General features: G+C 36.8%; 1 protein-coding gene across 1 annotated transcript; it reads left to right on the top strand.

Moving 5' to 3' along the window:
• Positions 1-2,891: 2,891 nt before the first annotated feature.
• On the top strand, positions 2,892-27,460 carry LOC140152807 (breast cancer metastasis-suppressor 1-like protein-A). Its single transcript, XM_072175307.1, has 9 exons — positions 2,892-3,108; positions 15,331-15,421; positions 17,371-17,578; positions 18,431-18,527; positions 18,963-19,055; positions 19,568-19,632; positions 20,373-20,400; positions 20,974-21,097; positions 23,791-27,460. Exons 1-9 carry the CDS (start codon positions 2,991-2,993, stop codon positions 23,906-23,908), a joined length of 942 nt encoding a protein of 313 aa, XP_072031408.1. The 5' UTR covers positions 2,892-2,990; the 3' UTR covers positions 23,909-27,460.

The following is a 27,460-nucleotide window of genomic DNA, read 5'->3' as shown; positions in this document are numbered from 1 at the left end:
ACCCTGGAGAGTACCGTGCACTCACTAGAGCTCATTTCGCTACATCCATTATTGGAAAGGCGTTCTACATGAATTTGGATACCAACGTAGGTAGATTTATAGCCTGTTGTGCAAGCGCCGCTAAATTCTTCAATGGGTTAGGGATCCGTCAACTTTTATGCACGTTTATAGAGGGGCTGTACAAAGAGCAAATCCGATATGATTGATAAACCAAATGATGTTCAGAATGTTAAACGGGTGAAATGGCATGCATAAATATTTATGCTGGTCAAATTCATAGCAATGATGTTTGAAAGTCTGTGCCGAACTTGTCTATAAACAGGGATATGTCAGAGACAACAAACAACTGGCTGCCATTGTTACAGAAGCCTAGATAATAAGAATTGTTTGTGCTATATAATTATTCAAAAGTTTTTTTTAAAAGTTAGCACCAAAGTTTAAAACAAGCGGTCTTAACAGTGAAATGACAATAAAAGCATACATTTATAAAACGGGCCTGGACAAAATGGGCATTGCATATTTATGACAAGTGTGGCTGTGTGATTTTACGCAACTTTATTTTTAAGCCAGTTCCGAGTAATTTTCTCTATTCTTTGTTTGTCAACAATCCCGTTAACAATAAAAATGTGCTTTCTAATCAAAGGCTCTATGGCGTATATTCAATTGACCAGACAAATGAACCAGGGACTTCGGTCAGTGGTGCACGCCTCAAAAATCCAAAAAGAATTAGTAGGCCCGATATGTTAGATGAAGAATTAAGTAGCAATTAAGGGGGTACCGTAAAATGGGGTAACTTCGGTCAGCGGGGTAACTTTGGTCGGTCAAATATTTTTTAAATGGTCATATTTTCGTACAGCAATATTGTTTTTAATCATATTTGGTGTCAATTTGTTAAGAAATATGTTTGGAAGAAATAATAGTCGCTCATGTGTAATTTCCTTGAAATTTACGAAAAAGCGGGATTTTGACCAAAATCAGCATTTTTTACATTTTTTCAGAAAAATAAAATCGATATTTGTGAGCAAGTATGTGTGTTTGATTAATTTTGCAATGTGTCAAATGTCACAAAAAAAAACAACAACTTGCCCATATTCAGCGAAGATCAATTTTTTTGATTTTTTTCCTTCATGGAATGTAATACTGTGACCAAAGTTGCCCCAAAGGCGGGGTAACTTTGGTCAGGTCATTTTAACCCCTAGGGCACCCTTACAAAATTATTAAAAAATCTTTTTCAACTTCAAGGTGTAGAAAGGGAACCCTAATGTAAAAAAAAAAGAGTTAATTAGAAATATAATTGGTTTTGTTTGGAAGCAGTGGTTTAAAAACTCTGAAAAGTGCCCAAAGTTACCCCCATTTTATAGTACTACACCCCTGCCCATGATTTTGTGCCTATTTTTGCATTTTTCTCAAAAATTATGGCGCATTGGGGACAAGTAAGATATGTATATTATAGGGGCAAGGACTACAACTACTGCACTGGAAATTTTATTTCAGCACAGCCAACAGTTGTGGAGTTACAGTCAAAAATGAGGGAAAACCAATATTTGATCAATAACTACTTGCTTTGTGTTGCTGTATTTTCAGTACAGTAGTTGTAGTCCTTGCCCCTATAATATACATATCTTACTTGTCACCAATGTGCTATAATTTTTGAGAAAATTGCAAAAATAGGCGCAAAATTGGACAGGGGTGTAGTACCCCTTAAGCCTAGTCTTTTTAAAAGTCGAGACAAGTCCAAAATAATAACGATTAATAAGCCAATCTAATTGATTCGAATTCCAATCTCCTGGCCTTTTCCTGGGTCTTTATTTAGTTGCATGATATAATTCAGATTATGATTTTTCTTAAATGTAGATCTATATCCTATAGAATTCATAAATTACATAATAAGTATCATTTTATTCATTTTATTTAGCTCAAGAATTTGTATCAGACAATCACGTGCTTTCAACGTGTAGGCCGGACCTATTTCAATATCGAAGTACATGGGACGTGAATGCACGGTACTATAGAGAGATGGTCCGTGCCTACGCATCGTGAAAAGGGAATAAAAAAAAGGAGTAAAAAAAAGGAATAAAAAATAAGGGAGAAACTATTTTAATGGGGGAAAAATCTGTAAAATGGTATATGTAAAAGGTGAAAAGAAAATTCGAAAAGGGGGGAAACTATATGAAAAGGGGAAACTATAAGGGGAAATTCGAAAAGGGGGATACTATATGAAAAGGGGAAATTCGAAAAGGGGAACTATATGAAAAGGGGAAATTCGAAAAGGGGAACTATATGAAAAGGGGAAATTCGAAAAGGGGGAAACTATATGAAAAGGGGAAATTCGAAAAGGGGGAAACTATATGAAAAGGGGAAATTCGAAAGGGGGAAACTATATGAAAAGGGGAAATTGAAAAGGGGGAAACTATATGAAAAGGGGGAAATTCGAAAAGGGGAACTATATGAAAAGGGGAAATTCGAAAAGGGGGAAACTATATGAAAAGGGGAAATTCGAAAAGGGGAAACTATATGAAAAGGGGAAATTCGAAAATGGGTAAACTATATGAAAAGGGGAAATTCGAAAAGGGGGAACTATTTGAAAAGGGGAAAGTCGAAAAGGGGAACTATTTGAAAAGGGGAAAGTCGAAAAGGGGAAACTATTTGAAAAGGGGGAAGTACAAAAGGGGGAACTATTTGAAAAAGGGGAAAGTTAAAAAGGGGAAATATTTGAAAAAGGGGGAAAGCAGTTTCGCAAAAAGGGGGAAAACTGAAAATTTGGGGAGATGAATTATAAAAGGGGGAGTTTGGCGGAGATCAGACACCGTAAAATTTGATTTGGCAACACCATTAATTCGATTTACACTACTTGCAACACTAAAAAAAATACCGCTTTGTGCTGCGCATGCGCAATTGACAATCACAAAGCTACAAATTCGGCAGCGTTGTTTCATATTTGGTTACCGTAGGGTCAATTTTTCGCCAAGATTTCTTCTTTTAACGACAGAATGGATACGGCTGATAGTGAGCCAGAAGATATGGAAGAAGATCAGAGTACTCCTGATAGTGAAAAGACTGATGAAGATGAAACAGAATCTGAAAGTTCTGGATCAGAAGACAGTTCAGGTAAGCTTAAAAAAATCATGATTGACAATGAATGTCATGTCGATTTAGCCGTAGAACTCTGACCATAGTATCCGTTTTTACTTCCACTAGGGCCAGAGGCACTTACATTGAAAAATTTGTTGGGAATGCTTGAACGATCCAGTACAAAAAATGAAAGCATTTCAATGCTTGATCGAACCAATACAAATGTGTGTCAGGTCACTAATTAAAGGAGTATTCGTGATTCTATAGTCAAATGCAGCAAACCTTTGACGAGCGACTACCGTGATGTTGCAAATTGGCGGTAACAAGGCGCACGGCGCACAGTTCATTCATAAATTTCCACTCGCCACTCTGAATTTGATTATAGCACCCTCTTTTTATGACATTTTTCAGTAGATATCCACGAAAAAAACCTATTCCCAAAATTTCAGTTGATTCCGATTTTGCGTTCGCAAGTTATGCATGATTATGTGTATTACACTGCTCCATAGACAATGCGTTGTAATTTCGTTCTGGTGCACCAGAACAAAATTCAATTTTCACGATATCTTTGCTAAACGAATTAATCTGCAAAAAATATTTTGTACATGTAGCCAGAGGTTTCCAGTGATATAAAAATCTCAACTTTTTTTGAGAAAAGTGGGGGGATGAGGCTGTGGATCACGAAATGCCCTTTTAACATGATAAAACCCACTTGAGAACATACAATCGCCGGTCATTTCTAAAGATGCATATTTATACTCAATCACTTTTGCAGAAACCTGAATCGGACGCATGATCAGTGTACTAAATCGCCGTCGCGTTTGCCTGCTGAGTATGCGCACGATTCGCTGTTCTCTAGAATTGCACACATAACTTGTGCAATTAACGACAATGATTCAGTCTGATGATGCATGATGAGTAACCCATGGGTATAAACCACTGATCTCTGGATAAACACAGCTTTACATAATGACTAATTTACATACTGTAGGAACAAAAGACCGTGTTCATGTACCATTACTCAGCCAAAATGGCAGAGTAGGTCCCGGATGTTTGGTACATGTTCCTATCTCCTCAACGTTATACATTGTACCTTTCCAACAAGGAAAGAGATACGAAAAGCGAACGTCTATATCGATTTGTCATGAGATAGCCCGACACATCATGGCCCTATTGGTTCCTTCCTCGCCATAGGACCATGACTTCCGTAGTATTGGAAAACACGGGGCACACGGAGGCAACCGGACCGTGAACTCATGATCATGTTGCACACAGTTTCAAAAGGTTCACCCTGCATTCATAAAAGAAGTACTCACATGTTCAGTTTTTGTGATATAATCCTTAAAAATAATACTATGAAGACTTCCTGGGATCTCTTTTCTTCATTAAATCTGCATTTCACAGCAAAAAAATGAAATTTATTCGCCACCATAGCCACCGTGTTATCTCTCTCTGGAAATTGGGTGCGCCAAATGAGACATTTTCTTCCCAGATTGGCCAAATTTTGGCTCAGTAATTCCCCAAATTGACTAATTTATTGTAATACAGCATTGCAAATTTGTGTGCGCCAAAAATAATTTTCACTGGGCCAAAATTAAGACATGTAGCCTCTGAGACTGAGTAAACACTGATGCTAGTACAAGGAACTACGTTGTCCTCATTAACAAACTGATACTATCTTTCCAACGTATAATATAAGGCTATTACCGTACGGCAGAGTGTGGAAGGAATATTACACAGACCGTGTTAACAAACTGATACTATCTTTCCAACGTATAATATCAGGCTATTACCGTACGGCAGAGTGTGGAAGGAATATTACACAGACCGTCAAGAATAGGCTCCGTCACCCGTTGTTTGGGATCCCTCACAGTCTCCCAAAACATCAAAACACCAAAAGCGATGCACATATTACTTTAAAAGTCAAGACTGTCTTTGATCATATTACGCTAGGCACCGGAGTTTGCGCGGTTCGCGCAAAAGCGCACATTTTCACGCATTTGGGTGTCCAAAGCGCATTTTGGGTTCCATCGAGAATGTTCACGATTTTGACCCATCGATAAGCTTAAAGTTAAAACTTACGATTTTATGCCCCAAATCGGCAGCATTTACAAGAAAATTCACGCAATATTGGTTCTAACTTCACTTATGTACATCAAAATACAAATAACGATCATTAAACCAAGCATAATGTGGGGAAATTTGCCCTTGCTTTCGACATTTCGATCGACGACTTGTGATGGTCGCCATCTTTATTTTTTATTTTTTCCAGAACCTGGAAATGAACACGGAGATGAACCGGCAGTCGGTCCAAATTGATTGACATGCCATCGTTTTACCGATGTTTTTTTCGTGTTTTGCATTGATAACAGGGGATCACGCATTTTAGCGCATTTTGACCTATTTTTTGTCGCATTTTCGCGCATTTTGAAAAGTGGCCAGCGCATTTTGCCAACTCCGGTGCCTATATTACGCACACAAAGTTATGTCAACTTGTCTAGAAAGGTCAAATTTTGCCAAATTTAATCGCTGTGCAATCCTATGCAAGTCCCACATCACATCGTTATCAGCGATCATGTTTTTTACTGAAGTTTGGCTGGTTCCCACCAGCAGGGGCTGCGCCAGGGTATTTTGATAGGGGGCAAAACAATTTTAGAAATTTGTTATGCGGCGTGACAGCGCTGCCCGTCGCGCTTGCGTGACGCAGGGGGGTGTCTGAGGGGGGAAGTGCCCCCCCTCAGAATTTGGAAAATTTTCAAAATGAAAGCACAAATGAAGCCATTTGATGCATCATTTTCACCCTTTTGGGTTTTTTAAAATTTATTTTCCAACGGCATATTTTTATGGATTTCATTCACAGGCCCGACTTTCAGCCCGCTGGTTTTAGGCATGGACCTACTCAATTAGTAAATCCAGTACCTTTTGGCAACAAAATAAGTTCATGGTACAAATGTGCACGAACTGAAATATGGTTGAAATGTTAAATAAAATCGTGTGAAGCGAAAAAATTTGCACTTTTACATGTTGGCTAAAATGGCCAAATATGAGGTTACTTTGGTCAAAAACCCACATACAGGCGTCAACATTGGGGAATGATTGTATGGACCATCTACCCTATCAAAATATTGGGGGATTTATACCCCACACTCGGTCGGATCTCGCCTCTAGTCGCAACGTGTGTATAATTAAGTCAGTTGCATTGTATATGATATGTCGTTTTTTTATGAATGGTGGGCGTCTTTAGGTTGCAAATGAGGGCCGTAGGCGAGAGGTAGTCGCCCCCTATGATCACTAAAAGCTGAAAAGCTAAAAGGTCCACTTTGCGAGCGTAGCGAGCGAAAAAAAACAGTTTTTTATGCTTTTTCAGACAGAAAAGGGCAAAATTTGCCCATTCGCGAGTATAGCGAGTAAAAAAATTAGGTTCTTTATGCTTTCTTGGTCAAAATTTTAGGAAAAGGTCCAAAACAGGTCCACCTTTTCAAAATCAGCCCCCAATAAATCCTGGCCGGCCGTAATGAAGCCAATTGCTTATTTATATTGGTGCATAATTTGTACACTATTTCTGAGAGAGGCGTTCTACAAAAATGTAGTATAGGTTTTGGATGTGATGAAACCCCGTAAAAGTTGTGTGATATCGGACTGAAAGTAAACTTCTTTATAATGATTAATTGCTGCATGGCAGTGCAGACTTGCATGTGTTGCCGTGCGGGAAAGTGAGCGTTCCAGGATTTTTCCAAAGTAGTTGGGGAAAAAAGCAAGAAGAGGCCATGTGACGTTTATGGGGGAAAATTTGCCAAAAATGGGCCCAAAAGATAAAAACCAACAACTTTAAAACCGCGTAGGTCAGCATTCCACAAGGGGCAAGATGTCCAAAGGGGAGTTTCCTCCTAACCATGGCCAGGGAGGCGGAGGGGAATTGCTCCTTTTCTTCTTCTCCCACCTCTCTTTCTCTCCCCTCCCTTTTCTCTCTCCTTCATCTCTTTCTCTTTTACCTCTTTTTGAAAATCAATTGCCCCCCCTGTCTGTGGCGCCGCCACTGCCCACCAGCATCATACATTCGGACACTGACACAGCTAAAATAATTGACGGGAATCAGGGATCATTAAAACGTCAACCGTTTCAAAATATGCAATGACAGTAAACTTAATGGCGAAAGCGGTCCGAATTTTGAGCCATACAAGTTTACGTGGTGAACTATCTATTACTATGAGACATTAATTTTTGTTATGGTGACGATCGCTCACGGTCACAAATTTGGTCATTTACAGTCTTCAAATGTTCCAAATTTTCACACACATGCACCAAATATGTTTTGTTTAAGTCTTATTTTCACGTGAGGAATGGTAGAAGTGATATTTTGTTAATATAATTTGATACTGTGTACCCTGGACCAGATCTGTGTTATGGAGAAGGCCAGTGGAAATTGTAGTGACGGAGGTGTGAGTACCTCGGGCTAGTCATGAGACACAGATGTAGCATCGAGCTCCTAATAGCTCGATGGTTGTAGTAACTCCACATTTTGAACGTTTGAGGACTTGTTGTCAAGTTGTAGGAACCTTCGGTAGGGTGTCCTATAGTGTTTTGTTGGCAAGTTAAGTATTTAGTAAAATACTGTCCAGTTGTAATAACTAGGCTCCCGCTAGCTAGCTTACTCAAGAACTCTAGCTTCGCATTTGCACACGATAGTTACGCATTCGATGCTAGAGTGCTTTGCTATGGTTTTTCGGTCGGACAGCGGTGTAGTTTTTTGCACCGGAGATTATTTATTCTGTTAATGTTGAAATTTGGATGAAAGTTATTTTCGATCAGTCAACTGTATCTTTTGAGCAAGATTTGGCTATTTTGGACAGTCTAAAATTTTGCTGAAGTGTAATTTTAGCAACATTTTTGATGCGATCGCCTGTCTTGATCGGCTGTGTTTACTTTTCAACTTCCATTGCTTTGCACGGTGTCATGCTTCAGTGAATCCGACTAGATTTTGAATGCAATGGTCTCTAGCCCAGAATGTGAACTTGTGAAGCTATCGGTGAGCAAATTCTTGGCTAGACTTCTCGAAAGCAAACGCTAGCCTTCAATAACTCTGCGTCCGATCGGACGCACAACTATAAAACCTGGTCGAGAAATGCGCATCCCACAAATTTGTGTAAAGCGTCCGTACATGTTGACGTGTTGGGCAACAGGGAATACAATTACATTACATCGCAGTTTGATGCAAATATTTGACTATTTCTTTCCATTTTCCTGATGAGATTTTAAAGATTTATGTAATATTATTCTCAGTAACAAAGTTACGTGAATGCAAACTTGCTGACACTGTACGATAGTTTAGAAAGTTATGTTTTTGGTCTCGTGTTTGAGCGAAAGCTTGTAAACAGCTGTCCACACATTCCGCTGCCGTAAAAATTTTCATTGACTGGTAGTGCTGTTGTCGGCACCGTTTTTTAATGTCGACATGTTGATATAATTCGTATACCGACGTCGACAGTGTGTCGACATAAAAAAATTCTTTAAAAAAAGAAGTTATAGGCCCAAAATGACTTGTTATTCATGGTTGGAAACCAGAGAAATACTACTCAAAAAAAAAAGAAAGTTGGATACAGTTGTACATTTTAATTACTTTTGCTTCTATTGAACAGCTAGCAATGCATACTAATTCAATGTGTTCCTGACTGTTCAATAGAAGCAAATGTAATCAAAATATACAAATTTATCCAAATTTGTAAAAAAAAATTGCCATTTTTTGGCTCCAAGCTTGCTTGACGAGCCATCGTGATCGCGCTAAGTGGACGGTGTATTTTGCTTCATTTTTCGCCACTTCCGATGGTGCTTTTTATGCTAAGGTTATTTCTGTGTGCGATATGTGCTTTTAAAATTGAGTTCTAACTTTCTAACAGTTATTTTTCAATCGATTGCACTCCATATTGGGTTGAAATGAGGTGAGAAAAGTAGTTATTTTATGAAAGAAAAGTCCGAAATCGTCATGAGAAACGAGCAATTTCAATCGCTTTGCTTGGTTCCCTGTGTGTGCTAGAGATTATTTTGGTCTGTATAATTTAAGTTGTGAGAAGATGACGGAAATAGACGGATTGCACTATTTTTCTTTGGCAAGTCAAGTGCACCTGTTATCTGAACACAGACCGAAAAGTCATGCAAGCTGTTCGTATTTCGTCATGCTCTTTGTAGATTTAATTGTTAGAATATAGTTAAAAACAGTAAATTAAACCCGTTTTATTGTTGACATGATTCTGAGGAAAAATTATATTTTCAATGGGATTTACCCCTCTTCGCAAAATTGAAAATTTTTCGTATTTTTCTATAGCAAAAACAGTCTAAATAAATGATGTTCCGCTTTGCCCAACAATTTTATACTTCAGAATATCAAAGATTAATATGTTTTCTCCTGAAAAACAACATAGTTTTTAGGCCAGGACTTCTTACGAAATTCAAGACCACGGTTTATTTGATCGATGTTACATCGACTGTGCCGACCAATCACGCCATTTTTGACTGTTTATTTTGGTTTCACCACACAGATCATGACCTTAGGGCGTATTGATTGATCATGTTGATTCTGATTGGACGGTCCCAAGGTCATCACAGTTATGAATGAATAATTCATAAGGGGGTGGCAGAAATAGAAAAGTTGAAATAAAATGTACATAATTATTGAATTAAAATGTGACTGAAATTAGTGGTTTCAGAAATCATTGATCATGTTGATTGAAAGTTGCCAAGTTTAATGTTTTGCTCTAGGCTGTGCAATATTAATCCTGAGCTAAGTTTTTGAGAGAAATCAAAAGGAATGTCAAGACAAGCAATCAATGACAGCCGGGGGGGGGATCACTTAAAAAATATTCCCCAATCAGAAAAAAGTTACAAAAAAAAAATAATAATTTGACCCGATTGCTTCCGAAATTAGTAACAACTGTCGTATGGGCATGAAACTGGGGTGGGTACAGTCAACATTTCGAGTCAAATTTTGGAAGGTCAATTCGGGGTCATCTGAGGTCAAATTAGTAAAAACTATCGTATGGGTATGAAACTTGGTGGGTACTGTCAACATTTATAGCCAAATTTTGTGAAGGTCATTTCGGGGTCACCAGAGGTCATCTGAGGTCAAGTTAGTAAAAACTGTCGGATGGACATGAAACTTGGTGGATACAATCAACATTTGGAGTCAAATTTTTGGAAGGTCATTTGGGGTCATCTGAGGTCAAATTAGTAAAACTGTTGTATGGGCATGAAACTTGGTGGGTACAGTTAGAGCCAAATTTTGGGAAGGTCATTTCGGGGTCACCATGGGTCATTTGAGGTCAAATTAGTAAAAACTGTTGTATGGGCATGAAACTTGGTGGGTGCAGTCAACATTTAAAGCCAAATTTTGGGAAGGTCATTTTGGGGTCACCAGAGGTCATTTGAGGTCAAATTAGTAAAAACTGTCGTATGGGCATGAAACTTGGTGGGTACAGTCAACATTTAGAGCCAAATTTGGGGAAGGTCATTTCGGGGTCACCAGGGGTCATCTGAGGTCAAATTAGTAGAAACTGTCAAAAGGGCATGAAACTTGGTGGGTACAATCAACATTTGGAGTCAAAATTTTTGAAAGCCATTTCAGGGTCACCAGGGGTCACCTGAGGTCAAATTAGTAAAAACTGTCGGATGGGCATGACATTTGGTGGGTACACCATTTAGAGCCCAATTTTTGGGAGGTCATTTCAGGGTCACCTGAGGTCATCCAGGGGTCATTTGAGGTCAAATTAGTAAAAACTGTTATATGTGCTTGAAGTACAGTCAACATTTAGAGTCAAATTTTGGAAGGTCATTTCAGGGTCACCATGGGCCATCTGAGGTCAAATTAGTAACAATTGTCGTATGGGCATGAAACTTGGTGGGTACCAGAATGGTTGTCTGCAGATCCGTCGGATAACGCTTTTTCAATGGGAAATGAACTTTGCTGCTTGGATGATGTCACAATGAGGTTAGCATTTATTCCGTATTGAAAAGCGTGTCCGACGGATCTGCACTCGACAGCCCTCGTACAGTCAACATTTGGAGTAAAATTTGTGGAAGGTCATTTCGGGTCACCAGGGGTCATCTAAGGTCAAATTAGTAAAAACTTTTGAACGGGCATGAAACTTTGTGGATACAGTCAACATTTATAGCCAAATTTTGGGAAGGTCATTTTGGGGTCACCAGGGGTCATCTGAGGTCAAATTAGTAAAAACTGTCGTATGGGCATGAAACATGGTGACAGGGCTACGAAATCACCGGTATCGTGGTACCGGCGTTCCCAGAAAAATTCATAGTCGCAGAAAAAAAAAAAAAATAACAAGACGGTAAAAATATTTTTAATATCCTAATCATTTAATACCATTTTCCTTCAGATCTGAAAATATTCTGTGAAAACCACCTCTTGTAAAATATATTTCTGCGAACTTTGAGAGCTTTTGAGGATAGCTCATAGCTGATCAATAAAATTGAACGCGAGGAATATTTGTAAACAAAATATGAAAATAAACAGATGCCTTTTAATTTGTTGATTTTAAATTTTGTATGGCTCGATCCCCTGTAGTCTCCCTTATGCGCCAACAAGAGCTCCAGACCAGACGACACCGCTGGGATCCCAGAAAGTAAATGCGGTAGAGTCTAACTGTCATCTTGTTTTTCAAGGGTTCATACCACTAAATCCGCTATATAGTCTCAACTTTGCATAAAAATTGTGCAAAATCGGTACAATATTAACAATTTTAGTGTTGAAAATTATGTTTGCTAGAACTTGTGAATGTGATCTCTACAAATTTGAAATGAAAACACGACAATTTGAGTGATATTTACGATTATGTGCGCATGAACAACAGACAAGGTCAAAACATGGTTAGCAGTCGGATGCCACGCAGGAAAATCTGGCCTTTATATATGGCGCTAATGTTCTCAAAAAGAAGACCTAAATTTCTTAAATAAATTCATCAGGATTATCCATAATTCATAATTTGCAAATGTTCTTGTGTACAAATCCAAAAGTATTTCGGTATAAATGACGTTTCGTACTACACCGTATAGTACTTTCTCATTGACTGATTTTTTTTTCATATGTGAATTTTCAGATGTTTGGTATAAATTTTTGCAACCTGCTTGTAATTCGTAGTTTCGTACAACGGCCGGCCCCTGCCTGGACCTCCGCTGGGGCTTCGGCCCTGGACCCCACCCGTTCTTACTCGCGCTCCAAATCCGTGCTGGCAGAAAATATTCCAAACAGCACTTCACGTTCCCAGAAAGGGAATTATTTTCCGCTGCCCTGCATGGTGATACCGTCAACATTTGGATTCAAATTTTTGGAAGGTCATTTTGGGGTCACCAGGGGTCATTTGAGGTCAAATTAATAACAACTGTTGCATGGGCATGAAACTTGGTGGGTACAGTCAACATTTGGAGTCAAATTTTTGGAAGGTCATTTTGTGGTCACTAGGGGTCATTTGAGGTCAAATTAGTAAAAACTGTCGGATGAGCATTAAACTTGGTGGGTACAGTCAACATTTGGAGTTAAATTTTGGGAAGGTCATTTCAGGGTCACCTGAGGTTATCCAGGGGTCATTTAAAGTCGAATTAGTAAAAACTGTTATATGGGCATGAAACATGGTAGGTACAGTCAACATTTAGAGCCAAATGTTTGGAAGGTCATTCCAGGGTCACCGTGGGTCATCCGAGGTCAATTTAGTAACAGCTGTCATATGGGTGTGAAACTGTGAGTACAGTCAACATTTGGAGTCAAATTTGTGGAAGGTCATTTCGGGTCACCAGGGGTCATCTGAGGTCAAATTAGTAAAAACATTTGGACGGGCATGAAACTTGGTGGATGCAGTCAACATTTGCAGTCACATTTTTGGAAGGTCATTTTGTGGTCACCAGGGGTTATCTGAGGTCAAATGAGTAAAAACTGTTGGATAGGCATGAAACCTGGTGGGTACAGTCACTATTTAGAGCCAAAGTTTTGGAAGGCCATTTCAGGGTGACCTGGGGTCAACTGAGATCAAATTAGTATAAACTGTCGTATAGGTATTAAACTTGGTGGGTACAGTCACTAATTAATTATAGCCAAAACCTTATTCAGACAACACTATTCTTGACATTGGCTTATGTATTTTGATACATTTTGATCAGTTTCGGTCCATTTGGACCCATTTCTATCCAATTCCACCAGATTCGATTCATGTCGCTAAATAGTAATTCCCTAAATTGATTATGTATTCTTGTACATGCTCTGCAAATGAGATAGCTACCAACCAACCAGATGTACCCATTGAATGTGATCTGTCACATTGCACAATCGACTCCAAGAACAATTACTTTCACTGTCACCAAAAAGCGCAAAGCCACAGCGCCATTGGTGCTCTTGTTTTTAGAAGCAGTATTTTTCTGGTTTCCAACCTTGAATAACAAGTAATTTTGGGCCTATAACTTGCTTTTCTGGCCAAAAATATTTTTTGAAAATTAAAAAAAATGGTTTTTTTTTTATGTCGACATGTCGGGATACCTGCCGATGTCGACATAAGGCATGTCGACGACGGCACTATTGACTGGTTGACTCCGGAAGTTGTTCGCAAATGGAAGTGGTTGAATATGAAAGGTCAATAACTCATTTAGTCGTTTACTGATTGGTCCATTGGTAATGAATATTAATTAAGCTTTATTAGGAGAATTAGGAGTGATCAGTCAACATATTTTTCGTGCTTTTTATGATGAAGAAGTTACGAAATAGGATCATTGCAAACACAATTTGGTAAGCTTATAATCACTCATTTTTGGGCTGAATCAACTTGCACCCAACTGGACGCAATGAGTTGATGAAATTTGTTGAACATTGCATCCAAAATACAATTTTGCGGGAGCCTTGGCTTCTAATGGTTGGTTACGAGGGGCGGTCAATAAGTTCGTAGAACAAGGTACTTGAAAGAGTACTAGCCAAATTCTTTCTATCTCTCTCTTGAGCATGGTCACTACAAACCTTAATGCACCCGTCGCAATTTTTCTTGAAACCTTCTATGTCAACAAAATGGAAGTCTTCCGATAGCTCCTTGAGCCACTCTTCAGTGAAGGCTCACCAGCATTGATCACCAGCAAACCTGATATTATGAAGGTAGGACTTAAAATTCTAAAGTAGGTTTCACTAACTGGAGGCCATGTCTGAACTACAATGTGGTTACTTTAGTTAACTGACCCCTCTGTCGTGAATGGCAGCTTGACAAACTGAGAATAGCGTACAGGACACAATCCGAGAACAGTCACATTCCTACCATCAACCTTCTTCACATGATGGCTTGCCTCAATTTTGCTATCAAAACTGTATGATATATGCCTATGATTGTACTTTCATTTGGCAAATGATCTGACATCACGACTCTCCCTGGATCTCAGAAACAGCGATGAAGACCTTGCACTATGATGACCGAAAGTGATGATCTTCTTAGGGGTGGGAGACCCAGGTGCGTCCACTAAATGCACTCGTAATTCCAGTGATTAATGTATGTCTTATCACCTTTAGCCACATAAAGATTAAACTTGCCTCGGTCCTCATTCTAAGTGTATAGAAGGTGTGGACCTGAATATGTCAATTGGTATCAATTTTGTACATGAAGATTCTGGGACTCCATCCAGAAGACACTCTGGAATACCCAATGTTAATGGATTAATGTTGAAAACACATTAATCAGAGTTGTCATATTTTGTGGCTATCTCATCTTTCTTATTTGGCTCTTTATTCATTATCAATGCCACTGAACCAGCATGTATATCATTAGCGGTGACGTCAGCAAGTCTTTTGGACCTTGGATGATCTTCAAGGACGCTCATTCCATTCTTGAACTCTAAGAACCATTTCGTTGCTGTTGAATATCAAGGACTTCATTACCATTTACAGCAACTGTAAATTGTTAAATTTTATTTATGCGTTTTTTCACCGCCGTCCGGAGAAATTTCCATAATGACCCTGTATTCACTTCTGGTAGTACCTGTGAATTCATGGAGGTAGGCTTCCTCTGAAGAGTGTCCTGCCCACATACAGTGATGCAAAAATCTAATATCTTTGCAGTAATGGTTTGAAGGAACAAGCTTTCAAATGAGACCAAATTCAATACCGTGCGACAAAGTAGCATACCGAGTTCTACGAACTTTTTGACTGGCCCTCGTACCTTGGCAGGATATTTGATGAAGCCTTCCAATCTTAAGGTTTAATTTCTGGTTTGTGTACATTTATTTTGACAGAGTATGATGAAGAAGACTGTGAAAGAAGACGTGAAGAATGCATGGACTTTATGAATGAGCTGGAGAGGCAGTTCACAGACTTGAGGGAACTGTAAGTGATATGTACATGTAGCAAGTTTTAATTTAACCCTAAGATGACCCTCAACCTACCCATTTATTGCCATTTGGATGAAATGGCCTGATAATGTGTTGCACTCCCCAGGGAGGCACCTGACTCTAGTATAAGTTTAGGGTATGGATTTTCTTCAAACTTGCATACAATGTAAAATATTGTACCCCTTATGTGATTAATTAGCACAATAGCAAGCCAATGTACATCGGTAAGTGTACGCGAATTACATTGTAGTCCTGATCATTGTAAACAGCAAAACTAGCGAAGGTATGCCATATTTGTGACACGAAGGGAAATGAGTCGCTAATATTGATTTTGAGATATTGGCAAAGAAAGTGTTAAAATTTGTTTGTTTTATTGTTTTCAGCAGTTGATAAATTGACGTAACTTCACAACGAAATGTCATATCAACATGTGGTTTTCAGTTTCTGAAAGCTCTAAATGTCCTCTTTAGAAAAAAAAAAAAAGCAAACGAGGAGGCACGACAAAAGGCACATATGAAGCGACGAGGAGAATGAGTTTAGAACATCACATTTCATAATATCAATAAGCATATAAGCAATTATAATTGTAAATATACACAGATTGACCAAAGTGGTGATACAGGGTGCGAAAAAGTAATTAAGTTCATGCACCAAATGTTTGTTATATTTTTGACAATAATTTCTTTAGAGTGTATCCTAAATTTATTCTAACTACATATTTGGATTCCTGTAGAAAAATGCTTTCCAAAAATATATACTTTTCCTATGTCAGGGTGTATAAATCTCAAGATACAACAAGGTATTTAAAGCTAAAACGCATGTTGTGACTAAAAATCTTGGCATTTGTGTGTAGTGAATAGGGAAAAATTGTGGTTCTTGTGACTTGCGGTTCTCAGTGAGTACTTGTAAACATGAAAAATATCAAATCATTAGTTGAATATGAATAATGAATGAACAAGATTTGATTTTAGATATGATTTGCATGTATATAGCACAGAATTTGGCAATGATAAAATTTAAAATTCAAAAAGATATCTTGTTGCCACAACATTTCTCATAGAGATTGCACATACTCCTCCACTGCTTATCCTCCAGGTTTATCCTCATTAACATTTTAACATTTTTCACTAATTAAGGGGGTACTACACCCCTGCCCAATTTTGTGCCTATTTTTGCATTTTTCTCAAAAATAAAAGTGCATTGGGGACAAGTAAGATATGTATATTATAGGGGCAAGGACTACAACTACTGCACTGGAAATTTTATTTCAGCAAAGACAACAGTTGTGGAGTTACAGTCAAAAATGAGGGAAAACCAATATTTGAACAATAAATCAATAACTACTTGCTTTGAGTTGCTGAATTTTCAGTACAGTAGTTGTAATCCTTGCCCCTATAATATAAATATCTTACTTGTCACCAATGTGCTATAATTTTTGAGAAAAATGCAAAAATAGGCACAAAATTGAGCAGGGGTATAGTATCCCTTAAACAAATGATAATTTCAAATTGTGAAACATATTTGAAAAGTAGAATAATCAAGCTGTTTAATGAGCCCAAACTTTATGCAATTAGACAAAAAATAGCTCTGTAGCAACATGTTAAATCTGGAAGAGAAGAGAAAAATGTAATGCCTCCCACTATTTTGGGGTCCTACCATATGACACAAGACCATATATTAATGAGTGATATAATATTTGATATCAAAATCTCATGGTCAACAGTGTGATAAACCGGGGGGATTGAGGTAGTCGATCAGGTTGTGGGCATTTAATTACGCCGATGTTGCACTGAAAATACACAGAATGTAACATGCCCATAATAAGCCCTGTAGAATAAAGGAATTGTGTTTTCATTTAAAAATCTGTGATTGATAAAGAAAATTTCGATTCAAAGTGATAATAATTATTGCTGATGAGTATTCTGTGCATTGCTTTCTCTGTAGGTTGTATCTTGAAAGGATTGGACAGGTTGAACACAGACTTGTAGAAGTACAAAAAGGCGGAGCACATGAGTATCTAATTCCATTATCTGATCTGGAGAAAAGTATCAAAATGCGGGCACATGTTGCTGGTGTATTACGAGAACTGAGACTAAATAATATTAATAATAAACATGAAAGTGAAAGCAAAGGAGCTCATGAGAATCATGAGGTAGGTATTGTAGACAAACATGCACTGCTTCTATGAATGAAATGAATGCATTTGTTTTGGTGTGCATTTGTCTAAGAGAAATTGACTGATTCAATTTATTTTCCCAATTGCCTTTGTTAACAAAAATATGTTTTAAGCATCTAAGCTTATTTTGACCTATTCGGTGAAAAAAAAGGGAAATTGAAATCTTCACAAGCTCTGTGATATACTTATTTTGCTCTTTTGTAAGAGACTACAAATAGTAATAGACTAGACATATATAGTTCCCCTATGAAATGTATCAAACTAGGATGCTCTGTGCACCATAACAGGACTATAGGGCTTTTGCAGTATCGTGGCATACTGGTATTCAGCAATGCATGCTGGGATGATGTTATAAAGCAGGCCAAGATTTTCAGCACACTGCCACTTAACAAAATCAGACAATATCAGACACCTTGCTAATTGTTTTGACTGAAGATAAAACAAGAATCATTCATAACATTCGTGAGCAATTGAGGCCCAGAAATCGATGTCATCACTAGGAATACACTTTTGGACAAAGCTAGATTGAAGGTCTCTTTTGCATGCTATTGGGCAAGACCAACAAGTTATTGTGCAAGAACAAAACATGAGTCAGTTAGGAATATACGCTGTTATAGAGCTAGATCAAAGCCCAGCAAAAAATCATGGATAATCCATTCTTCTAATTACTTGCAGCTTAATTAATGTAAGTTGTGTTACATAATGTATAATTTAGATGACTTACTACTTTAGTGCCCGATAGTACAGGTTGTGTGTAAGATAACTAAGGTGATAAGGTGACAAAACATATTTGTTAAAATTTAAGGATATTATTTGTTTTGAATACAGAGTGAAAAGATGTTGTTGAAAGATGCTTTGCGTGCTGAACTGGAAGAAAAGATCAGAAGGCTGGAAGAAGATAGACACAATATTGACCTTACAACAGGTAAAAGATGTTGCTTGAATTCTACCAGAAATAACTGTGATAAGTATCAAATTGCAAGTGGCTACACAAGTAATGTTAATGTGCAGTATTTATGAAGATGTTCTATTCAGGATGTCCAATAATAATACTCGCTGGCAGTTACCAATTTAGTTCTGAATAATATGATGGGTCATGATTTGTTGAAAGAACAGTTCAGTTAATTGGCCACAAATCTAGTTACAGGGGTATTAATTTACATTTAGTGATTGTAAATGACTGTCCTAACGTTGTAATCCTTACCCACATGTATAACAATTAACTAAATTTTGAACAGTAAGCCTAAAAATTAGGCGTAAAAAGTAACTAAGTTATTTTAGGTATATTATGGATATTAGATTTATGATTTGTATTCTATAATGAAGTATTTATTGTGTTTCTTTTTGTCTCCTTTACTAGAATTATGGAATGAATCACAAGCTTTGAAACAGAAAGGCAAGAAATTTGATTCACTGCACCCTGACAGAAAGAAGAAACCAGTCACTGTCTCAGATATCCTTATTCATTTTATGATAATATACATGCATGCATGTTTTTTATGGATAGTATAACAAGGTGTAAATCTTTACCACCACTAATATCCACCCATTTATGGTGTAACTTAAATTGACACACTGCTATAGAGTAAACCACATTGCAAGACCTTCCAACAGAATCGAAACACACAAATGATTGATATAAAGGAACAGTAATTGCTGATAAAGTTTGTTAATTATGAAGTCAAATCCAATTTTTTGCTCACAATTTTAGACAGTTTCGTAACAGACTATATAATTAACGAACTTTTATACAATCCTGATGAATCTATTCCAAGATATAACATTAATTGCTGTTTTGAGACTCCCATTGATCTATTTTCTGATTCTAAACTTGTAAGAGTAACAGGGACTTAGATACATGGATTCAGGGTGATGAAATAATAAAGTTGAAACCATGATTTGTTTAAATATTTGTGAAATAAAAAGTAGATTGATCCCATTATGATTTCCTTAACAAGTGTATACGTCCATATATCATTTACATGTTGAGGGACCATGAAATACTGGATGACTGGACAGCGATCATGAAGGTAGGTAATCCCAAGACTTGGCAACAACTGGTGGTTATTTTACCATGTGACTCAGCACTTTGGTTTATATTAGAAAAGTTCAGCACTTTTTGGGCACTGGCAGATACCCTGCGTAAACACAGAAACAGGGTTCTGATTGGGTGATTGAATTATGTCATGAAAATACTACATAATGCATTGACCCCTCATTTGCTAGCAAAGTTGTATAGCATTGTGTGATTCTGGCCTGACCTTGTTCTTTTTACATAACAAAACAGTGCGCACACCATCAAGTGCTGGGTTTTCTCAGCAACAAGTGTAATCATACTTTTAGCTCATTTCATTAGGATCTAAGATTGGAGGAGTGTTACAAACCTATGAGATTATACATTGTGAGAGGCTCAAACAGATTATTTCATAAATGTTTAGCATAGACAGAAAGTGGGATCACAGCTTTCGGTGAGAAAGTAACTGTGTTAAGAATTCAAAACCCAACCACCGGTTGACTACCGGCGCCTTTTTGTAGAACCGCCAATGTTATTCAGAACAATAAAATGTGGTTAAATATTGTATATATAGGGCTATGTTTCACTGTTCTGTTGCATCCATGGGGTTGGAAATATCTATGTTGTCACTGGAAATGCCACTATTTTCAAAAATGTAGACGAGACAGTGTTGCGCAGAGCCTCAATATATGATAGATGTGTCATGTTTGACTGAAACTAATGATAATTTATATAATTTGTTATTCTTTATCTCAGGCTAAAGGACTTTCAAGAAGAAAAGACCGTAAGTAGTCTATGAATCAGAAAATATAAAATTCTAAATCCTGATTGTTTGATTATATTAATAAATTGAAGTTGATCTTTCAATCTTTCATCAGTGATTAAGCAATGTGTTATAATGTATAGTTGCAACAAGAGAGTTTACCAATAAGCATAAGGCATGTGTAACTCTCCTCACTTGCCAACTTGAAAATAACAGTATTTTTACTCCCAGGAACTCAGTGATGTCAATCTGTTAGGCAGCCGTTTTCCGTGCATATTGATGTATGTGCATATATGCAAGCACTTTGGGCAAATGTATTCAATTTAAAGCTGTGACAATCGGAATATGCTCTGATGTTTCTTGATTCACAGAGAGTAAAATACTAGAGTGGATGCAATATTTGGAGAGATCTGTATCATCGATGACATACTATGTCGCTTATCTGTAAGATATTTTGTCTATATCAAACAGAATATCCATTGGATTTTAGTTGGAGTTTATTTATACCCAGCAATATTGACTTCTTTGTGAGGTTATATGATACTTGTGTATCAATGTGCATTCTTAACTTTGTCTTTTGTTATTATGTTGTAGATCTGAAGCAAGAGAAGAATCCATACACTGCCAGATATGATGATGGCAAGCTGTTTTATGAAGGCGTATGGTTCAACAGAAAAGACCGCATCATTATTGAAAATAGGGATGACCAACCAGTGTAGTAAGTAGTGATTAGGTTGTACAATAATTGTATTAAAACTACCAAAGGTCTCAGGGAATGGTTCACACATCCATTGTGTATAAGTGCTTGAACCAAGATATTAGAATGAAAAATGTAATATAATCTGCTATTTTTAGATTTTTGTACTTATTAATTGGCTCAAGTTTGTTGTTGTTTCTAACTTTCTATTAGATAGTGTATGAACAAAACAGAAAATATTGTCAAAACATTATCAAGTTGTCAAGGCAAATAGAAATACCCAAATTGGTGTGTGAAGACAACAGAAGTTTTGTGTTGATTTTGCATTACTAAGGTAAAATCAGTATATATTTCAGGAACTTTCTTTTTAAATTGAAAATTTGGCCAATTTGCTGGTCCTCTTACCATGCACGTTGACCTTATTAGAGTATAAAGCACAGGGGACAATATAATACTCAGTACAAGTTCCGTCTGTGTGTCAGTCTGTGGTCATAGTGCTCAGGGGCGTCACTAGACCAATATGATTCGGGGGTGTACAGTATGGTTTGCCGACAGAAATTTTTTGTAATTTGTTGACCCAAATTTTTTTTAGCCAGGACGGCGCTCACAAATCTAAAAAGTGGAGGGGGGGTAGGAGTCAACATTTTGTAAACTAGTAACTACTATACCATTCACAGTATGTCTATTACGTTACAACAACACAATTTCGTAACACATTAATCTGTTATATGGCTCTCACAATTTGCCGACAATCACACATACCTTTGACTACATTTGCCGACAGTCACATGGTTTTGCCGACAGCAGTCAAAATTTGACGACAAAATTATGTATTGGGGGTGTCACACCCCCCGATACCCCCCCCCCCCCTCTCGCGACGGCCCTGATAGTGCTCTTCAAGCAGGGTCAAGGTTATCTAGCAGCGATCTTGCTATAAGTTAATGAAACTGTTTTGATGTCATTACACATCTATTCCAGAAAACTTACACATGAAAATTAATTGGTAATTGGTGGGAGAGAATAATTGGCAGGACAATTGGTTCTACATTTTAATAGGAGTTTCACTGGGTAATAATTAGATGTTATGATAGAAGAGGGTGTAATGTTATGCCCGAGGGGGGGCACTCAAATATGACAGTGTACGCATGCGTGACCAAATTTTTTCAAACACCCCTAAACGAAGTTTTACCCTACCAGCAAATTTAGCCCCTTAATAAGGTAATTTAGTGTAGAATTTACCCCCTAATGAGTTTTTGGCTGGTGAAAATGCAACAAATGTGCCCTTTTTGGACTCATAATTTACCAACAATTTGAAAAGGTACCCTAAACAAGTTGTCCAGTTTCAGAAAACTACCCTTATTCTTGAAAATCACTTTTTTTAGACCCTAAACTCGTCACGTGCGTAACTTGCCTTGCCTAAAAAAACACCCCCTTTTACTTGTTTTTTTGGTCATGCATGCGTGCAGACCATTTATGTGAGTGATCCCCCCGGGGTTATGCCCTTAATCAAAAGTCTGCTATCAAAACCTATTTGCACACATGATAAACAATTACCTTCTTTTGGATAAGTTGATTAACTTCATATATTTTGGTCTATAATAATGATGATATAAATTAGAAAAATGGAGTTTTAATGCAAATGTAACGAATTATGTTCATATAATGTATATCACTAGTCTTTAACCATGCTAACAAAATTAATACAATAGCTTTGGGTTTCAGTATGTGTAGGCCTATAATATATTTGTTGTTTTCCAAAAATAATTATTCTTGATAGAGTGTTTAATATTTTGTGTGTTTAAATTTTCAAAACTAGATTGTTATGAATTAATCTATATACTAAAAGATGCGAATGTTGTTTGCTTTGACAAGTTTCATTTCTGCAATCACAATTATACTATATAGACAGTTTTGACGTAAGTGAGAGAAGAATACATAAACTATTGGGCAAAACGCTAATGATTTAGCTTCCGAAATTCTTAAGGATGTAGAAGGGATCACATCAAATGATCACATTTGGTACCAAATGATCACAGTTGGTGCTAAATGTTATTAAATGTTTGGAATATATTTCATCTTATTTCAAATTTATGTAACAACATAAAGACTGATTTTGAGAGAATAGCAACAAATGGAATTTGGCTCAAAATACAACCATATAATCTTTACACTTAAAAATCATTTTTACTGAATATTTATATTTTAAAAACGAAATCTAATGTTACTCATTGTAATTCATCCTTTTGCCGGTACATCCCTTTTTAAAGGGATTTTTATTACATTGTAGATAAGGTGATCAAAAAAACCAAACTGATCTACAGGCCTGACCGACCCAGGTTTTGCATTTTGTGGATTTTTTTAGTAGCTGTATTATGCAAGTTAAAACAGCTATTTTTTGACCAAAATTAATTGATATTTACTGGAATATATTTTGGGGAAAATCTGAACATGTTTAAAATATGTTTGCAAAAAAAAATCAGATTTTTTCAAGTTTTCTATGATTTTTAGGGTTGTTTAGCCTCTTCAAGAAAAAAAAAACTAGCCGACATACCCTACTTGGAAAAACTGTCCACATGTAGAACTTGGTTGCCCAAGGTGGGAAATATTTGTGTCATTGGTGTGGTATCTGTGTTACTTGTGTAAAGTTTTTAATTTGGTATATTGATGTATAACTTGTACTCATACAAGTCCCTTGTACTGTTGTTTTCCTGCAGTGCCACTGTCACAGCAATCAATACTGGTGAAGTGTGGGTGAAGAGACCTGACGGAACCAAGTCCAAATTGTACATATCCAATCTACAGCGCGGGAAATATACCATCAAACACACATGACAACAAGTGAAACTTTTGTTAAGTCTTTTTCCAAATCTTTCTAACACTGCCGATATATGTCGGATTTTATAGGTGAGCAAGATGAAACACTCTCCTAAGGTTTCTCAGAAAAGTGATGAAGCACTTGTTTCAATTTATAGAACTTAATGATGCTCAATAAACATCAATTTACATCAGTCTCTGAACAGTTTCTCCTAAACATCCTAAGGAGAGCAGTGCGTAGCTCACCAGACACCTGCATGTTTAGAAAGTCAAAGTGTGATGAGGTATGTTTTATTTCTGGGCATAACATGAGTGGGACATACTGTTTTCTTAGCCATTAAGCTGATGAACCTTAATCTGCCATGACCTGATTTAGTTATTCACAGAGACTTTGAAATCATGTTGACACACATGGTCAGTAAAACTCTGAAAGATTTAGGAATGGGATATAATATCTGTTATGTTTCCTATAAGATGTGAGGGTCATAAAGAAGAGTAACTTGATTGTAGAATGCCTCTTATATTTCAATGAAGCGAAAGATGAAATGTCTCTATTTATGGACTCAAGATAGTCCTATGGGCAAGACCATTCCTTAAAGGAAGGTGACCTGATATATTTGGAAAATCAAATTCTTTAAAACTTACGTATAACATAAAATGTCATTCCTTTCAAGCACTCATGCAAAAAGAACATGTAAATGTTTTTTGTAAATGTGACTAATTCCCAATGGAATTACCGACATTTATACAGCGTGATGTCGGTAGTCTACAGTGTTTTTATTTAAAATGATAATCATCATGATCGTGTAATATATTGATTTCAAGTGAAAGGCCCTATTTTTCAAATTCCAACTCAGTCAGTGTTTCCGAAGATATCATCAAAAACTGCGAATTAGTCTCAAATATGGTATACCATATTGGGACTAATTCAGCAGTTTTTTAACGATTTCTTCAGAAATATACCGATTTGGAACACCAAATTTCAATATGTTTATGAGAAAAATATAAGCTTTCATCTGATACCAAAATCAGCATTATGATGAGGTAAAGTGGGGGATGAGATTGTCAATCAGGTTACCCACCTTTAAGAGAAAGTGAAAGTTAAAGTCATTGGGTTTTTATAGACATGATTAAGTAAACCCAGATTGGTGAAATAGACCCTTTCCCAGCACCAATTTCACAAAGGCTTACAATGCATCTTCAGTGTCCAAGTCCTATTAGAAGTATTTCTAGGTTTTAAAATATAACACAAGTTACATTGGTGATGTACCATGTATTTTAGTACATGGTATATTCATTGTATTGTTAGTGGTCTGGTCAACCAAGATTGCAGGTACCTGTACTGTACATGAAGGCTTATAAAAAAATGGAATGTTTTGTCATTGAGAGCGAGGTGGTGAGATATGAAAGTTGCACTGAAGCAGCTGTCTCGGTTCAAGACACATTATGTTCCTTCATCCCTTAACAAATCTCTGGTGATATGGTTGGGAGCAAGGTCTCTGAATGGCCAATTTCATGGTATATGTTTGGGAGCAAGGCCTCTGATTGGCCAATTTCATGGTATATGGTTGGGAGCAAGGCCTCTGATTGGCCAATTTCATGGTATATGGTTGGGAGCAAGGCCTCTGATTGGCCAATTTCATGGGTGTTTTGCTGTGGTAAGATTTTCATTGGCCAACTTGAAAACCCAAAAGTGGAATTTGTACTCGTAAAAAAAACCAATGATATTTAAAGTTCCAATTTTGAAGAGAAAGTTCTTCTATTTCTAAAATCCATCGTAATTTTTGATGAAAGTGAACAAAATAATTACTTGTACAGATAAATATATCATGATTGCTTATCATTGCCAGCTGCTAGATAAGTATCCAATTCCAAGCTCCAAGTAATTATACTTGGATTATTCTATAAGTGCTAATATTGGCAGATCATAGATGTTACTACTGAGCATGTCACCAGATGGTATGTGTAGTGACAAAGGAGCACAAGCCATCTGAAACTTGAAACTACAGTACAGTTTGTCCACTCTGAAGTACAAAGTGACAACGCGTGTGTATACAGCGCGTTAACAGTGCGTAGTGCTGCGTCTCTGCTGCAGGTATGCGTGCCTTCAAAGTCGGCACAAATGTGTGCATCCGTGTCTGTACTTTGTACTTCAGAGTAGACTTACTGTAGGTACCAGCATGCAAGTCATTTTGAACATGGTTGCAGAAGTGCGTATCATTGTGTTCATAGGAATAACATCAAATTGTGGATATGGTTCAAATAAACATGCTGCTTAGATTGGGAATATATATTCAAAGACACTGCAAAGTATAACCAGATAAGATGAGGTATAACCAAGTATTTGGAACCTCTCACACAATTGTAAATATTGTTTTACAATATCATAAATATAAGGAAGTGTATATTTCAGTATATCCTAGTTTTTAGAAGACTGTAGAAATAGCAACTTGTCGAAGATTGGTATATATTTGTGTATTTTCTTTGAATCATTTTTTACAGAATTTAATTTGGTGCATCTATTAATTATGTTTTATTTTACAAATTTCTTATTGTGTTTGCTGCTTTCTGCAGCAAACTTTGTTTCATTTTTTTTAACATTTTATGGTGAATACACATAATGTAATTAAAATTAGAATAATTCAGGGTAAATGTTGTGGCTGGCATGGCTTGGTTTACAGAGTAGCCAAAAAAGTTCCCCCGTAATAAAAATTTTCTGATTAGGCCATCTTAATTTAATGGTTAGTCTTATAATGCTCCTCTAAGTTTGAAAACCTAATGCGGAATGCATTTTTTGTTTTTTTGTTTTACTTGTATTTTTTTATCAGAGAGACAAGCTTTTTGTTAAGAATAGACCACCTTTTCATCTGTCAAGGAGGTTTCACTATAGTCAAGATAAAATAAAAAAGCGGAAAAAAAGTGAAATTTACTCAATCCACCCACAGGGAGGTTACTGGATGCATCTGATAAGTGCAATTCACGCATGTCTAAAATGGCACATTTTGATCATTCACTTGCCATTCCGACTAGTTAATGGGCAATATTTTTTGTTGTACATCATTTTTGTAAATTTTTATTTTTTTTTCATAAAGTAACACTGAATAAAGCAAAATTTACTGAAAAATTAACTGATTTTACTACATGTGTTACAAAAATGATGTAGGAAAAAAAGTATCGCATCCTGGAGCACTTGTATAATGTAGGTCAGAATCTCACATGTGCTTGCTGTTAAATTGGGTCAACAAGAAACTGGATAATGTAACTTTGTATTGAGATTTGAGAGTGGTGTTCTCTTGCCCAAACCATTAAACTGCTCAACAAGAACAAATCTCTTTGTGGAATTGTGATTCCTTCTAATGGAATTTTGACCATATTAATTGGCCCATGATTGTATTATTAAAATAAACTGAAAATGCATAAGACATATTGGATAGCCATGCATTATGTCTGTGGATAATATGTTCAAGTTAAATGGCGCTGAAGCCTGGCCTGTAAATATTCTCTGTATCATTTTTTTTTTCAAATGTAAATATCTTTAAAAATAAAATAGAGAAAAATAAAGAAAAGGAA

The sequence above is a fragment of the Amphiura filiformis genome, chromosome 5 (assembly GCF_039555335.1).
Source record: "Amphiura filiformis chromosome 5, Afil_fr2py, whole genome shotgun sequence".
Lineage (NCBI taxonomy): Eukaryota > Metazoa > Echinodermata > Ophiuroidea > Amphilepidida > Amphiuridae > Amphiura > Amphiura filiformis.
This window is presented reverse-complemented; position numbering and strand designations above follow the sequence as displayed.